Source organism: Tenrec ecaudatus, chromosome 13, assembly GCF_050624435.1.
Source record: "Tenrec ecaudatus isolate mTenEca1 chromosome 13, mTenEca1.hap1, whole genome shotgun sequence".
NCBI lineage: Eukaryota > Metazoa > Chordata > Mammalia > Afrosoricida > Tenrecidae > Tenrec > Tenrec ecaudatus.
Window position 1 is genome coordinate 128231381 of NC_134542.1, and position 16634 is coordinate 128248014.

The following is a 16634-nucleotide window of genomic DNA, read 5'->3' on the forward strand; positions in this document are numbered from 1 at the left end:
CTTCTGTAGTAATAAGCAATCTGGTTGAATTGCTTACACTTTGAGATTGTGTAAATATCATGTTTATACCTAATATTTTACGATTTTAAATTAATTCTTGCCTGAACTAATTGCCACAATGAAGTTTGAAAAATAATGCATTGATTTTGGTTATTTCCTAGATTTAAAATAATAATAAAGTAAAGAACCTACAACTAAAATGCTAAATTTAATCCATTAATTTTCATAATTAAGATTTCAAAAAGCTATACTGAGATATAATTGACACATTATACAATTCACCGATTTAAATTACATAATACAGACTACCCAAAAACTTGTATGTAATGTTGTTAGGAGCATTACTCATAATAGCCTGAAAGTAAAAATAACCCAATGATGAATAGATATATATAAAATTACTCCTCACTTACCCACTATATCTTGATATCTCACATTTTAGATGTTATGAAAAATTTTAAAATCTCTATTATCTGACCATGTTGTACATTAATGATAGTTACCTGGCAGGAGGTGTGAAGTGAGAGTAGTGCTGACTGTGATTAATGTTAAGTATGAAGTGGCTGGGCCACAGTTCTCAGCATCTTGGTAGCTATGTAATGAGGCAATGTGGCAGTTATGTGATAAAGCAATTAGGCAGTTGTATACTGATGTATTCATACACTCCATTTTGTGACCCAAGGCTACTTTCAGTTTTGCCTAAGGACTTGTCTTTCCATGTGGATAAGTATGCCATGGCTACACAATGATGTATCTTTTGGCAATAAAAAGAAATAGATCTTTATCATGGATGAACTTGGAACTTTTCATGCTAAAAGAAGGCAGTTACAAAAAATTTTGCTTTATGATTTCACTGATAGGAAGTATCTGGAACATGTGTATCTATATAGATGTTTGTACAACAGTGTTACTAAACTGAAGTTCACTGAATTATACACTTTAAAAAATGAAGTCTACGCAAGTTTTATATACATATCTAGTACACAAACCCCCCATCCACAATTCAACACCTTTTACCACAATCACTTTTAGAACAGTTTCACATCTCTAAAAAAATTGGTTAGTGGTCATTCCACATTCTTCCTGTTCTAATCAATCCCCAAGCTTAGGCAACCATCCATCCACTTATCCTTCCACTAGCAGATGGACGCGTGGGTTGTCTACACTATCCGAGTGCTGTCACACGGCTATGCACACTCACTGTAAGTTTGTGTGTGGCCATGGTTTACATTCTCTGTACAGAGAGAGGTGGAGTGGCTAGGGTAGCGGGTAACTCTGTGTAGCTGATGCAGAGGAACTGCCAGGTTGTTTTCCACAGCAGGGACACTGATTTATAACCCTCCCAATGGTACAGGTGTATTCCACTTGCTCCACATCACTGCTAACGCTGGTTACGAGCTGTCCTTTTTATTTTAACAATCTATTGGCTTCTTCTGGTTTTGATTTGCATTTTCTTGATAAATAAATGATGCTGAGCCTATGTTCACGTGTCTATTGGTCATGTGGAAAATGTAAGAAAAAAAAGGAAAAATCTTCATGAAAAATGCTTTTAGTGTATTTTTAATTTGGGGATAATTTTATTGTTAAGTTTTAAGTATGTATTCTAAATATAAGTTCCTTATCAAATACATGTCAACTTATGTCACATTTATTAGTAACTATTTTGGGCATTTAGCCATACATTATTTTCAGCATACCCCAAGGAATGAAGTTTAAGGGTTACCAAAACAAATTCAAATGAAATATTTAAGACTACATAGGCAATGTAATTTGAAAAAAGACCAAGAAATGCACAAGACTCAAGCATAACTTACTCTGCCACGTTCAACTTGGGTCGTCAACATTACAACCATGGAGGATCCTTGTTCCCAAGTCATCTGCCAAAAATCTGAACAAGTGTGTGGTAATGGTCCTTGACAAGCAATATACTGATTTATAATGCTGGAAGAAGGAATTTCCATCTTAAAAAAAAAGAATACAAAATAGTTTATACTGCTGAAGTTTTACTGCTATCAGGAACAATAAGAAAAAAATCTGGTATTTTATTTTAGTAAGGTTTTTAATTTTGTTTTAAATGTGTCTTGGGTGAAAGTTTAAACAGTGAATTGGTTTTTCAGTCACGAGTCATACATTTTTGTTTTGTGACACTGATTGTGATCCTGACAATGTAACAGCAGTCCTCCTCCTTTCTATCTTTGCTCACCATTTCCATTTGCTCTTCTTTCCTAATGTCTTGGCTTTATCCCTAGCACAGCTGCCCTCCGGTTTGATTGTTCAAATCAGTGTGTGCTTCCCATGTTTATTGTCCAACTTTTAGGATAAAAAACTAGTTTGCCATTTTTATGTAAAACATAAATAGTAGCATAATAGTGCAGTTAGATTTTACATCAATTTTTGTTTGTTAAGTCAATTATGTACCCATGTGAAAGAGTGGGAGTGAAGTCTAACCTATCAATCAGGTTGATAATGCGTCATGGGGTGTGGCTTTTTCTTTGAGAACTTCTCCCCGTCTAGTACCCCCTTCACCTTCCTTGCTCCTTGCCGGGACGCTGTGTCAGCCTTCAGGGGTGGCCCGATGTGAGTCCCCTGCCAGGAGAGCTGTTGGTACCCTGCCATATTCTGCTTCATCAGTCTATGAGTCTGAAGAGGGCTCTTGCCAGCAACAGCCTCGAGTTGGACTGGGCTTGGGTGTCTTCTGGATCAGTATATTCCACTTCTTCCACATCATTGCTAACGCTGGTTACTATCTGTCCTTTTAATTTTAACAACCTATTGTCTTCACTGGGTTTCTGATTTGTATTTTCTTGTTGAATAAATGACATTGAACCTATTTTTACGTGTTTACTGGTCAGTTTTTTATTATACAAGTGTCATGAGTTTTGCTTCCCTAGACAACCCAGCCTGGCATGCATGCTGTAACATTTTTTCTGCACGTTTACTGTTTCACTTCATCTTTGAGCTCATGTTGGACAAGTGCACAAAATTCCATTTTAAAAATGGCTCTAAATTAGGCATGTACCGTAATTTATTTAACAGACATAAGAGCTACTGCTAATCTTCTAACATGACAAGGCTGCACTAAACCCTTTTGTAAACTTACCCTCTTTGTGCATATGCAGAAAAAACATTTGTATGGGTCACAGGGTAGACTGAAAATGCGGTATTTACATTTTGATAGATACTGTCATTTTGTTCCCCAAAGAGCTTTTACCAATCGATACTTGTACCAATAATGTCTGAGGAAATGCTTGTTTCTCCATTTACTCATTAATCCATAATTCCCTACTTACAATTCTGAAACCTAAGGTTCTTTCCTTTTACTTTTTTAATAAACCTGACCTGGACTCATTTGATAGCAAAGCACTGTGGCAGGGTATATACTATTATCAAATGCTGATCCTCTAATGTGAAAAATGGTAATTCCTTGCAGCTTTGATTTATTCTTTTTTGTGTGGATTGGACTTTATCTCACATTGAAATATGTTTTGCTATTTCTGAAGATGCTTTAAGGGTACTGAGGTTTGACTTAAAAAAACAAAACAGATAAAGATATTTATCTTTTCAGAGGTACATACTAAAATATTTACAAATGAAGTGATATGCTATTTGGGCATAAAAAAGTAGTTGTGTTTACATAATACAAGACTGACCATTGGTTATAGTTGTTGAACTAGGCAATGTGTTGAACCTCTACATTGTTCTACTTTTATAGATTTAAAAATGGCTAAGAACACTTATAAGGTCTCTATGCATGTCTTTTATCAATTAGACTAACTTGTGTCATTTGACTTTAGTATTTCAAAATTACATTCAAAGTTAAAAGTTTATAGCTTCAAATTTACCAATCTTTTCTTTATAATTTAGACATGTAACTAAGCTTAAATATATTTTCCCTGTGATTTAAAAAAATTCTTATGGATAGTGAAAATGGAAAGCTGCAACCTGTATAACATGGAAACCTATCAGTGGAGGAAAATTAGAATATTTCCACTAAAACACCCTTTCAAAGGCAGAAAATGTGTTAGACTCCAACCAAGAGATGACTCTCACAGGTTTCCCTGCATTTGCTTCAAGTACTTCATGATTCCAGGTTTTACAATTATAATTCACATATATCTAGAGTACATTTTGGTGTTAAGAGTGAGCAGGTAAAATATTTAGGTGAATATCTGATATCTGGGATCTAGTTCAAAGCCATCTGGGTATGGGAGAATATGGAAGGAGGGCTGCTAAACAAAATTGGTTACGAGTCGATAATTTTTTCATAATTAAAATTTTCCATATTACCGTTTTTTTAAAAGTAAGTAGTGATCTCTTTATCCTACAGGAAAAACAAAAACAAAACAATCCTACAGGAAAAAAGACAACAACAAAACCCCACACTTACATTTTTAGAGTTTGATCCAACCCATTCATTGGGTAGTCTCCTTTTATTGTTAATAATTTAAAAAGCTACTTCTAGTATAAATAAAATTCTAGTATCATTTGAGTCTATTTCTTGCACGAATGAGCCAAGTGGTACAATAGTTAAGAGAACATATACGAATCAAAAGGTTAATGGCGCAAGTAGCTCTGTGGGTGAGACTTGGCTAGGCACTCCCATGAAAACAACAGCCCAGATAGCGCTATGCAGCACTTTCACTTTTATATGGGTTACAACCAACTTAAAATCAACCTGACAGCATGAGAGAACAAACAACATTTCTGGGTTATTTGGTACCACAGATATGTTGATATGTCAACACCAAACTATTTTCTCTGTAATTTTACTAACATATTTCAGTTCTTAATATAGTGATATCTCAAGTTTAGCCTTTTAATAAAGAGAATTCATGTCTAAGTTCATAGTGGCCTCTTTCATTCCAAATGAAAAAAATATAATAAAAATAAACTTACATTTATATAATTTGCATTGATATAGTCCTCATTACCCTTTAAAATGACCCGTGTAGCATCATCTGGGAGGGGGAAAAAGTAAGTATGTTTTAATAATGTTATGGTCACAGGATTAAACTCAACTTTCAGAGACAATGAATACTTACAAGGTGAAATATCTCTGTATCTATTTTTAGTTGTGTTCTGAGGTAATTTTGCACAAGACATTGTCATTCCAGGTTTTTTCCGATATAGTTGCTTTAAAAAAAGAAATAAAGAAAAAAGTATAAGACAAGCCCAGTAAGCCACAATTTTTGTTTTCTTGTTGGACTTGTTTCTGCATTAAGAGGAAACAGGTTATTCCTTTACAATGGTATGTGTCAGATGTAGTCAATTAATTTTCCCCGCTAGCCATAACCTTGCTCACTATATGTGACGTACTATACATTCTGGTCTAGGCCTGCGGCAATACCATTTTGGAGGGAGTTTTCTGCTATGCTAATGGGCAGGATTACGTCTCCACCACAGTACAAGAACTGCTAAAAGAACAAGCAAATCTGTTTGGAAGAAGTGCCATGAGAATGTTCCTTGGAAGCAAGGATGAGGAGAGGGCAGTAGAGGAAGACTCTCAACAAGATTGACACAGTGGCTGCAATAATTGGTTCAAACATAACTGTGAGGATGGTATAGGACCAGCAGTGCTTAGTAGAACTTAATGGCAACTAACAACAACATTGTAGTGGGTATGAACCAAGCCACCTTACTTTATATTTAGTACAGCGGGCTAAAAGATAAACGATGGAACCGTGAGGCAGAGACAAGTAGGCTTCCTGGCCCAGGTAGGCAGAGGCCAAGGGATCACGGGTCTGAGAGGCCAAGGACTAGAGAGAGACCCGCTGCTGGACACCAACAATCACATCCTTACTATTTACTTATTTGGACTGAGGCAATCTGTTAACTTCACTAATAAACCTTCTTAATTGTGATTATTAGCTGAGTTGTGTGATCACTGCTATGAGTTACATAAGACAACAGAGAAGAACAATGTGTGGGAGGAAAAGTTGGTGTCCAAACAGATAAAGGATGGTGGCTGCAGGCATGTCTGAGCTCTTTTTTTCAGCAGGCATATCTTGCTTGACTGTGTTGCACTTTATTGTGGTTCACAGATGCTTAATAATGCATACAATTCAAACTTTTCATATTGCTATTGTACGCTCAATAATACTATATAAAATAATTTTAAATTCACTGGGAAACAAACAAACACCTACTATGACTTACCTTATTGTGATATTTTCCTTACTGCTGTGGCCTGCCAACAGAGCTCACAGTATCTGAGGTATCCCTGTTAGGCCAGCAGGGCACCGAATCAGATTTCCTAGCTGAATTTTACACAATTTCTGTCATGAACTATGTGTTATATTTTGAACAGTAGAAAAGCAAGTAGGAAAACATAAAACATTTAAAATAACAAATCTGTAGAAAACATTTAGCTTTCATTACTTTGGGGATATTTAAAGTGTACGAACCAAGGAAAACTGACATGCACTGATGTTTTATAATTAACAAAATATATGTGCTTCATTACAAGTATTAACAACAGTCGACATCATTGACAAATATTAAAGAGTTAGATATGATAAGATGTAAACTTCCTATTCAGAAGCTATTTTCCTATTTAAGTATACAGTATCTTCTCCTCAACTGCTATTATTTCCTAAATACAACTGTTTAATAACACTAAGAACAATTTAGTTTGAGGGCATATATATAAAATTCCCTTAGCCCTCCCTTTTCTTTTCTTTTCTATTTTTGCTTATTTTACTGGGAGCTCTTACAGATATTATTTAAAATCAATAGTTCAATTAGATCAAACATGACTGTACAATTGCTGTCACCATCATTTTCAAAACATTTCTTTCTTGTTGTCCCCTCTCCCCGCCCTCTTCCACCCTACCCCCAGGAATCTTTGTTACTTTCTTAAGCACCATTCTTCTTTGGCTTTTCTCCTTGTCTTACACCATCCGATGTACCCATTTACCTACCATTCTGCTATCCTTCCCTCGAGTGCGGTTATAGGGTCATCATCGCTAGCACCGCCCCCCCCCCTCCTTTATGTACCCTCAGGGAATCATTACTCCCATTACTACTTCTGAAGGGTTTATATAGCTTGGATTTCATGCATCAAACGGCCTTAATTATACAAATGAATATATGCAAGTCTAACAGGATTAATGAGGTAAAACTAAGGCCATACAAGTAGGGGGAGGAAAAATTAAAGAACTAGCAGATACTCATGTGTTTCAACAGTGCTATACTGCTCCCTGGAGGACTGTCAAATTTTTTTTGGTCTCCACTTTGCATAGGCTCCTTCATATCAATTTAACCTTCTCTTTTCAACAAAAATCTATTTATATAACCTTAACTATTATTTTGGGAGCAAGTTAATTATCTAGTCATTGAGTTTATAATCTATTAAGGAATAGAATAGTCAGTTAAACAATCATTAATATGAGTCACTTATATGAGATCTACACAGCCATTAATTAATTACTTTAAAGCAAAGAGGAGAGTGTAAGAGGGCAGGGAAACTAGAAACAAAATAAGCAGAAAATTGAAATAATTTGAATGTCCACACACTGTGAAGGATGGAAGCAATAACCTTCACCAAAATGGGCAAATACCCTTTTAGTACAGTGATATTACTTACATCAAATTGTGTCAGGACTGTTCCAGTGATAAGCCCGTCAGCTAGCTGGATCATCGACTCCCGTAGGGAATGGTCATCCTGATGGGTACTATCTAGTGGGGCTTTCTCAGGGATGTACTGAAAGTCTGGTTCATTTTCTAGCTTTTCTTCCACTACATCATATACAGCTAAAAACAAAAACAGCACATGAAAATTTTAATTAACTGGCAATATGAATTTATCAGGTTATGCACTTTAGTTTTGTGTCTGGATAAATAACGTGTTTAACCCTATAATACCTGAATTTTTAATTTCAGGAAAAATTTTGTTTTTTACTTTCATAGTTATCAATATATATCTTAATATATACATTTAATTAAATGCTACAAAAACATCGTGCTCGGTGTTATATAGGGTTATAAGGAATCACACCAGATTTGGGTCTGGTGTAACTGTGTAGAGACAGGGAATGTCTATGGAGTTGAAAAACTTTGTTGTACATGATACGAAAAATAAGGTTCTTGACATGATGGGTGGAAATGACATAAAGGAACATTACGAAATGGGAGAATTGCTAATAAGCAGCTTTGAACAGACTTGCCTTTAACATTTGTAAAACCTAGAGGAAGAATACAAAGAGAACTTCTTATGTAATATGTCTAAATATGAAAAGCTACAAATAAAATGAACAAAGCGCTAAACAAAGTCTTTCCATTCCCCCTTTTTGATAACTATATTCTTAAAACAACCTGGGAAATACAATCTCAACAGAGGATTCTGCTGAATCTAGTGGAGTAAGATCCTAGACTTAAGCTTGGAGGTCACTCTGTTTTCTTCCTGATCCTAGGGTCCTTTTTAAAACGTGGGGGAACTCTAAGCATCACTGTGGACATCCTGATCCATATGAAACCTTCTGCAAGCTGCTGCCTTTTAGCCACTCTGTAGCCTAGAGGTATACACTGTGTGATTTACCCTTAGGAAATTGGGTATAGAGAACAGGCCTTTTTGCCCTTATAAAGGACTCAATTCCTGGTCAGATATCTACATATTTTTGAGACAAAGAAATTTCGAAATAAAGGGTGAAAAGACAAAAGGGTACATAGAAGTTTTGTCTAAGAAATAAAAAAATCCAAAAATTTAAAATTTTTAAACAACACAACTATACATTTTGATTGTATGTTATTTGAATTAAAATGGACCTACACTGAAAGTAATTACAGAGTTCCTCTCTTATTTTAAAGTATACATGAGACATCTGGAGAATACTGTACCTTCCTCATTAACTAGACCTCTGCTGTTCACAAACTAGTTACGTACATATCACAAACCTGAGTTGTAACTGAGTGTCTTGGTGACTGCGTTTCTCCATTTCTCAAGTGGAAAGAACTTATCTACTCATTGGAGAGTGAGAGGATTAAAAGAGATTTTAAAAAAAGGGGGGGGCGTACACATTTAGAAAGCATTTAAATCTAAAACCAACTTCCCTGTCTTTGAGCCCATTCCAACTCATAGTAACCGTAATGACAGGGTAGAACTGCCCCTGTCAACTTTCAAGACTGTGACTAGCATCCCAACCTGTAATCCAGTACACGATGAGGGCCCCTTAATAATAATTAGCTAATATTATTTGCAAGGTGTTCAGGATTTCTTATCAGAAAAATACAGAACAAATGAACTTAAGAGAAAGTTATACTTGGTACAACATTTAAATGTCTTTATATGGCCTAATATACCTATTAATGAATCAAATATAGTATCATATTTAAATGAACATGTTCCTTGAAATGCCAAAATAAAATGTTCTGCTAAAGTTGTTTTGATTTTCCTAGAAAGTTCACTCCAGATCATAAACGCAGAACATAAAGTAGTGAGGATTAAAAAAAGAAAATGCTTGTTTGAAGTGAAAAAGCAAAAAGGATTATTTTTAAATAAGAAAGGAATTATCTTGCAAGTTTGCAGAGTTGGGAGTTATCGGGAATAAGTAGAGTTCGAAGTACATTTCACTTCTCTTTATATAAATATTCAAGTTCAGCAACATGACACTGACCAATGGCTAAAACTTCAGTGGCAGAACTATGATTAACGACAGTAAACTATAACACCAACTATGGTTCTCAACCACTTACATATACCAGATGCTGGGATAGAGGCATATATGGGCATTTACCTACAACGAATGACAGAGTATTTCAGGAACTTATAACATGTGATATGAATATTGGCTGAAGGACCTGGGGTTGTCAAACTAGGGAAGGTGAACTTTCTGGTAATAAATATCAAGTAATTCTTGAAAGAAAAAAAAAACATTGAAGGAAGAGTGATTAAATTTATTTTGCTACAGAATGATAGAATGGGAAAGGCTGAGTAGTTAAAAAGAAAAATCACAACAATTTGGTTTCACACTGTTGCCCTTGGGATCACGGCACCAGGGCGTGTTCACAATTGGGTTTCACTGTAAGTGTGAATAAAAGTCATTGCAGTTCAAACAGAAGACTAACTTAGTAAGATTCCTGTTTTAAAAGTTCACTCTGGTTATTGTGCACAAAAACATATACCAGTGAATGATGAAAGAAATATAGTGGAACTAGAATATTTACCATTAGGTCGCACTAGAAGCACAAGTTCCCCAGAATGTCTCTCACAGCTTGCTTTAATAAACATGACAACCTGATCATGGGTATGTTCTGAAATGTCTCGACCATTGATCAGTACAACTTGGTCCCCTTCATTCAATCGAGGGACACAGAGGTCAGCCTGTAATATAAGGCACATATATTTTCAAATCTGCATGCGGCTATCGGAAAGTAAAACAAAGGAATTAATCTTTAAAGACTCTACAGCAAGAGAACTAAAACCACATACAAAAATTCTTCACTTACCCATTCAATGCGCCCACTCCCACCCCAGAGCCCCCACAGCCCCGTTAGCCAACAATTGCTTTCCTTGATGACCTATTTATTCTGTAACTATGCATTAGGGACTCCATACAAAACGAGCGATCTTGAGGTGGAGACAGGCAGGAAGTCCTTGCTTTGCAGTTGGAAATCTCTCTATTTAGCTAGTCTCAGATAACCTGGTTAAATGAAATAAAACCAGTCCCCAACAACACAGTTCAAATTTCAGCTAGCAGGATATTGTACACAAACTTTGCAGCTAGCTCTTCAGCCCACAAATCACGATTCAGTGACCAATCACATCATTTCTTGCAACATCTTTTGATGGCTGTTAAATATACATGTTATATTTATATTTCATGAAAAGTGTAGTTACTGCTGTCTCTAAAAGCATACAAAATGGGTAATTTAAAGAAGGAATTGATAAAAATTGATAAATTGACAAAGAAAAATTGATAATCAAACATAAACAATACTAACAGAAGTCCAGAAGAAATAGCTGACTGAAAATGTTGACACTGCTGAGGTTTAAGAATTTAATGAAGGCAAAATTATGAATAAATGAGAAAAGTGACTGTGATACGATGTTACATAGAACTATTCCTGAAAAAAATTTTCTATTAAAGGAAGTTATAGATAATTTCACATTTAAGTGCAAAGGATAAAATATTGGAAACTGATGCAAACCTACCAAAGATAACAATTTGTTATGGTAAGAAAAGTAGCTCACGTTATATTGTAAATTATAAGACAAGTAGAAGGAACCAAGTACCATTCAAACAACTTCTCCTTGGTTAAATTTTTCAGGAACTTAATAGAAAATTCTCAACACTTCGAACACTTTTAGTTACAGTACTCTAATCAATGTTAGTTTACTGTTTACTTCAATATATATATTTTAATAGGCAGTAAGAGATACACTAAAATGTGACATGAAGAATTATCATTTTCCTCTTAGTATTCAAGATATCTTTGCCTAATTTCAGCGTTGATGATACTGCACCATTCTGAAAAGTGAAGATTGCTTATAAATTATAGAGTATAAACAAGTAATTACAGTAAAAGATATGGAAATGAATATTAGAAATATGGATAGTGAGTCTGAGAACACAGCAGCCAGACTCTCTGGGAGTCAATTTTGAAGGATAAATTGAAAGTGCAGGGGGTTGGACCTTACACAAAAGGGAACATGCTGGGGAAAGGCATGAAAAAATTAAAGCACAGCTACTGAAATTCAATATAAATATAGCCAAGTAAAACCCAAGAAGGTATTATCACAGACAGCACTGGTCTAGGAGCCAAGTTCGTACTCTGCTATAAAACTGTGAAAATGGGGCAGATTCCTGCTCTGCGTATTTCAGAACTATGAAGATAAATTGAGATATATCAACGCAACACTTTAAAATCTAGGAAATTCAAATACAATATCATGACCATTCTAATTGCTTCTTTCTCTTTCTGAGTGAAGCAGATGATAGATATTAAAATACTTCCTCTGTACATACTTTTCAGCACCAATCGGGTCCCTAGTTTTTGGTATTTGAAGAGTGGTGAATTAGGAGCAATTAATAATACTGGAATAAATGTAAAGGGCTGTAGTTAATTCTCACCTTGCATTATGGTCGGTATAGTTGATGAGAAAGAATATGTCTGTGTTAAGGAAAGGATGATCATGAGTTTTTCATACTGTATTTTAAGTTAAACCTTATCTTTTTACTTCCTGTGCAGAGATTTAGGTTAGAAGGCGTCATTCCTCCCCCACCACCCCTCTAATTTCTCTTTATTTTTCTTTTTCTCTTGCTTAATTAAAAAAAAATTTAATCATCTTATTAGGGGCTCATACAACTCTTATCACGATCCATACATAAATTGTGTAAAGCACATCTGTACATTCATTACCCTCATCTTTCTCAAAACATCCACTCTCCACTTAAGCCCCTGGCATCAGCTCATTTTTTCCCCTCACTCCCCGCTTCTTTTCCCTCATGAACCCTTGATAATTTATAAATTATTATTTTGTCACATCTCTCCCTGTCCAACATCTCCCTTCACAGGGAGGAGGTCACATGTAGATCCTTGTAATAGGTTCCCCATTCCAACCCACCCTCCTTGTACCCTCCCAGTATTGCCACTCACACCACTGGTCCTGAAGGGATCATCCATCCTGGATTCCCTGTGTTTCCAGTTCCTATCTGTACCAGTGTACATCCTCTGGTCTAGCCAGACTTGCAAGGTAGAATTGGGATCATGATAGTGGGGGGCGGGGGTGGGTAAGGAAGCATTTAGGAACTAGAGGAAAGCTTTATTTTTCATCGTTGCTACATCGCACCCTGACTGGCTCATCGCTTTCCCGAAACAGAAAGCATCATCTTAACCAATATATTATAACACACTACTAATAATTTGCATAACCTATAAGGAAAATTTAGAGTCAAGGACTCTATTTGAAAATGAATCTGTCTACACAATGTTCTCTAAACATCCCCAACTTAACAGAAAATCGCTCATATCCACCCTTCAGAAAAACCCAACAGATTCCTTTTGAGTTATCCACTATTATAATTGGCATGGAAATAAAACAATTTTGAGGATGGTGAAGAACCAGGCACTGTTTCATTCTGTTGTACATAAGGCCATGGTGTCGGCACCAACTCAAGGGCAGCTGACAACAATTAGAAGAGCAATACATACTCATTGTCATTATGTAGACAATTGGAAGAAAAAAAAGGATACAGACATGATAAATATCAGTAATTACACACCCAGATGAAACACTGCTAATATTTTTAGAATATGTCTTTAGACTTTTCTACATATAATATTCATACTCTAAAATCCTGGTTCAAATATATACCTGAAAATACAACCTGTATTTTCCCATAATTCTACCTTATGGAAATAATTCAAAATTAATATACAACTATATAATTTCATCATTTCAAAAACTACAAAGCAATGTATAATTTATCTATTCAACACTTATGAAGAAATGTAACTTTCAATTTTTCACATCAAAACACCACCACAATGAACACCCTTGTATAAATATTCTTTGTCCTCTAGGGTTAAGATCTGAAAGTTAAATTGTTCAATCAAATACACACACACACACACATATATATTTAGTTCGAGTTTAATTTTTGTTTCAGCAAACTTTCAAGTTTCCATGTCATTAAAACAGTTTATAAAGTCATGGTGAAGAAAGCTGATGGTGTCCGGCTATCAAAAAATAGAGTCTCTGGGGTCTTAATGGCTTGAAGGCAAACAAGTGGCCATCTAGCTTAGAAGCAACAAAGCCCACATGGAAGAAGCACACCAGCCTGTGCGATCAAAGGTGTTGGTTGAAGGGATAAGATATCAGGCATCATCAGAACAAAAAAATCATATCATAGTGAATGAGGTTGGGGAGGGTGCAGAGTGGAGACCCAAAGCCATTTGTAGGTCACTGGACACCCCCTTACAGAACGGTCTCGGGGAGGAGATGAGCCAGTCAGGGTGCGATGTAGCAACAATGAAACATACAACTTTCCTCTAGTTCCTTAATGCTTCCTCCTCCCCCACTATCATGACCCTAATTCTACCTTACAAATCTGGCTAGACCAGAGGTACACTAGTTCAGATAGGAATTGGGAACACAGGGAATCCAGGGGGGATGATCCCTTCAGGACCAGTGGTGAGAGTGGCGATACTGCGAAGGTGGGTTGGAAAAGGGGATCCAATTACAAGGATCTACATGCAACCACCTCCCTGGCGGACGGACAACAGAAGAGTGGGTGAGAGGAGACATTGGACAGGGCAAGATATGACAAAATAATAATTTATAAATTATCAAGGGTTCATGAGGGAGGGGCAGTAGGGAGGGAGGGAAAAAAAAGAGGAGCTGATGCCAGGGGCTTAGGTGGAGAGCAAATGTTTTAAGAATGATGAGGGCAATGAATGACAAATGTGCTTGACACAATTGATGTATGTATGGATTATGATAAGAGTTGTATGAGCCCCTAATAAAATGATTTTTTAAAAAGTTTATAAAGTCTATTTGATTAAAATATTTCTAGTGTTATTTGTCTACCATCTCCCCTCTCTACAGAGTCCACTGCCATTGGATCCACAGGACTATCCACCCACTGACCTGTGTTCTTCCTGCACTCGGCACCATTGAATGTACTATGTGAGTCTGAAGAGGCATTCATGGGCTAATATCAAACTTGTGGATTTGATCTGGATTGGGCTGAGATGTTTTATTGATGCATAATTACTTCTTGATATAAGTTCTCTCTTACACATATATGAGTGTCAGTGAATTTGCTTCTCTAGTCTACCCAGTCTAACATAGGTATATATATACCCAGGAGATTGAGTGATTCCATACTAACTTTTTGAAGAACAACTATAATGACTACACTCTTTTCTTCCCACCAGCAACAGATTCTAATGATTTCATATCCAAGGAACAACACTTTTGATCTTCATTATTTTTCTAATAATGACTATCCTAATGTGTATAAAGGTTAACAACCAATGCCACGTAGACTTGAGGATGGTCAACTTCCTCTCATGTACTTTGGACTTCCTGCAGGAGGGCATCATTCTCGGTAAAGTGAGGGGGCAGTAAAAAAGGGAAGACCCTCAAGGAGATGCAGTGGCACAATGGCTGGAACCACGTGCACAAACATAGCCACTGTGAGGACAGGGCAGGACCAGGTGGTGTTTGTTCAGTTGTAGGGTCACGATGGGTTGGGATCAACCGGACAGCACCAAATAGCAACAAGAACAACAAGACTAGTGATGCTGCACCTCTTTTCTGTATGCTTGTCATCACGGCGTCTTCTTTTGAGGAATGTCTATTCAGATGCTTTACCAATTAAAGAATTCTTTATATATTCTCAATATTAAACTGTCCTCTCAACTTTTGGTAATAAAATATTTTAAATGTTTTTATGAGAAAAATGGGGCTAGCACTATTTTTGTTTAAACAAACAAAAAAACACACCCCAAAACAAACAAAAACCCCAAGAAAACAGAAAGTAAGCAAACAAACGTAACAAGCCAAACGATACCTCGTTTACATTTTGCTGCTTAAAGGTTATTTTGATAGGCTCTTATAAAGAACAAGTAAAAACTTCTTAGAAATTTGTCTTATCCCATAAGATTAAACATTTGATAAGTTAAAATGTTTATTTCCTTCACAGAAATAAAAATGAAATGTCAAGCACATATCTCTGAATGTAGGATTTTGTGAATTACAGATGACTCACAGGTGTTCCTGGTGCTACCCGGGACACGATCACAGGCATCTTCTGATCATATCCTCCCTTAGAAAGAGAGCAGTAGAGAATATTTAGTCAAATACTACTGGAGATTTAATTTGAAAAAACCAACAAACAAAAACAAAAAAGTGAGTATAATATGAATTCTAAATTACCTTTACATTGAATCCAAACCTTCCATTTTCATCAGGTTGCATTCTGATTAGAACAAGATTATCATGCGGAATACCACCGTTTGGCTTAAGAAGACAATGACAAAAAACAATTTTCTTAATTTATGATTTGTCCTCCAGATATACCCAAAGCATCCTTTTTTATGCTGATATTTATGATATACAGGACACCATAATTTAAACTAATATGATTATTCCTTGAAGAATAATTTATAGTTCTCTAAACTATATATAACTCATCTTTTTTCCCTGATTTCTTTTAAATTAATTTTTATCATTTTATTAGGGGCTCATACAACTCTTATCACAATCCATACACACATGAATTGTGTAAAGAACATTTTTACATTCATTGCCCTCATCATTCTGAACTCTCATGTCTTCTTGCTACTGATGCTAGGAGAAGCAGTTATGTCTTTATTAACTGCTATATCCCTAGATTCTTGTTCAAAGCTTAACATGTAACAAGAACGCACAGGTGTTATGTAAACTAATAGGTTGTTCCCTCAGCTTTCTAACTGTGATCCTTTTTCTACATAGTTTCCCTGAGATATAATTCATATTATACAATTTACTCATTTAAAAGGTACAATTCAATGATTTTTACCATTACTACAATAAATTTAAGAATATTTCCATTACTGCAAAAATAAATCCTGTATTCATGAGTAGTCAGTCACTTTTCACTCTCCATCAACTTCCCTAGTACTAGTTAATCACTAATCTACTTCTTTTT

General features: G+C 35.8%; 1 protein-coding gene across 4 annotated transcripts in view; it reads right to left on the reverse strand.

Moving 5' to 3' along the window:
• Positions 1-16634, reverse strand: part of PTPN4 (protein tyrosine phosphatase non-receptor type 4) — a 189920-nt gene that overhangs the window by 36843 nt on the left and 136443 nt on the right. For all 4 annotated transcript variants that reach the window (XM_075530245.1, XM_075530244.1, XM_075530242.1 and 1 more), the window contains 7 exons: positions 15881-15964; positions 15714-15770; positions 10162-10318; positions 7586-7752; positions 5043-5133; positions 4897-4958; positions 1815-1961 (listed from right to left, as the gene is read on the reverse strand). In XM_075530245.1, the coding sequence (XP_075386360.1) occupies positions 1815-1961; positions 4897-4958; positions 5043-5133; positions 7586-7752; positions 10162-10318; positions 15714-15770; positions 15881-15964 (765 nt within the window). The remainder of the gene's footprint in view (positions 1-1814; positions 1962-4896; positions 4959-5042; positions 5134-7585; positions 7753-10161; positions 10319-15713; positions 15771-15880; positions 15965-16634) is intronic.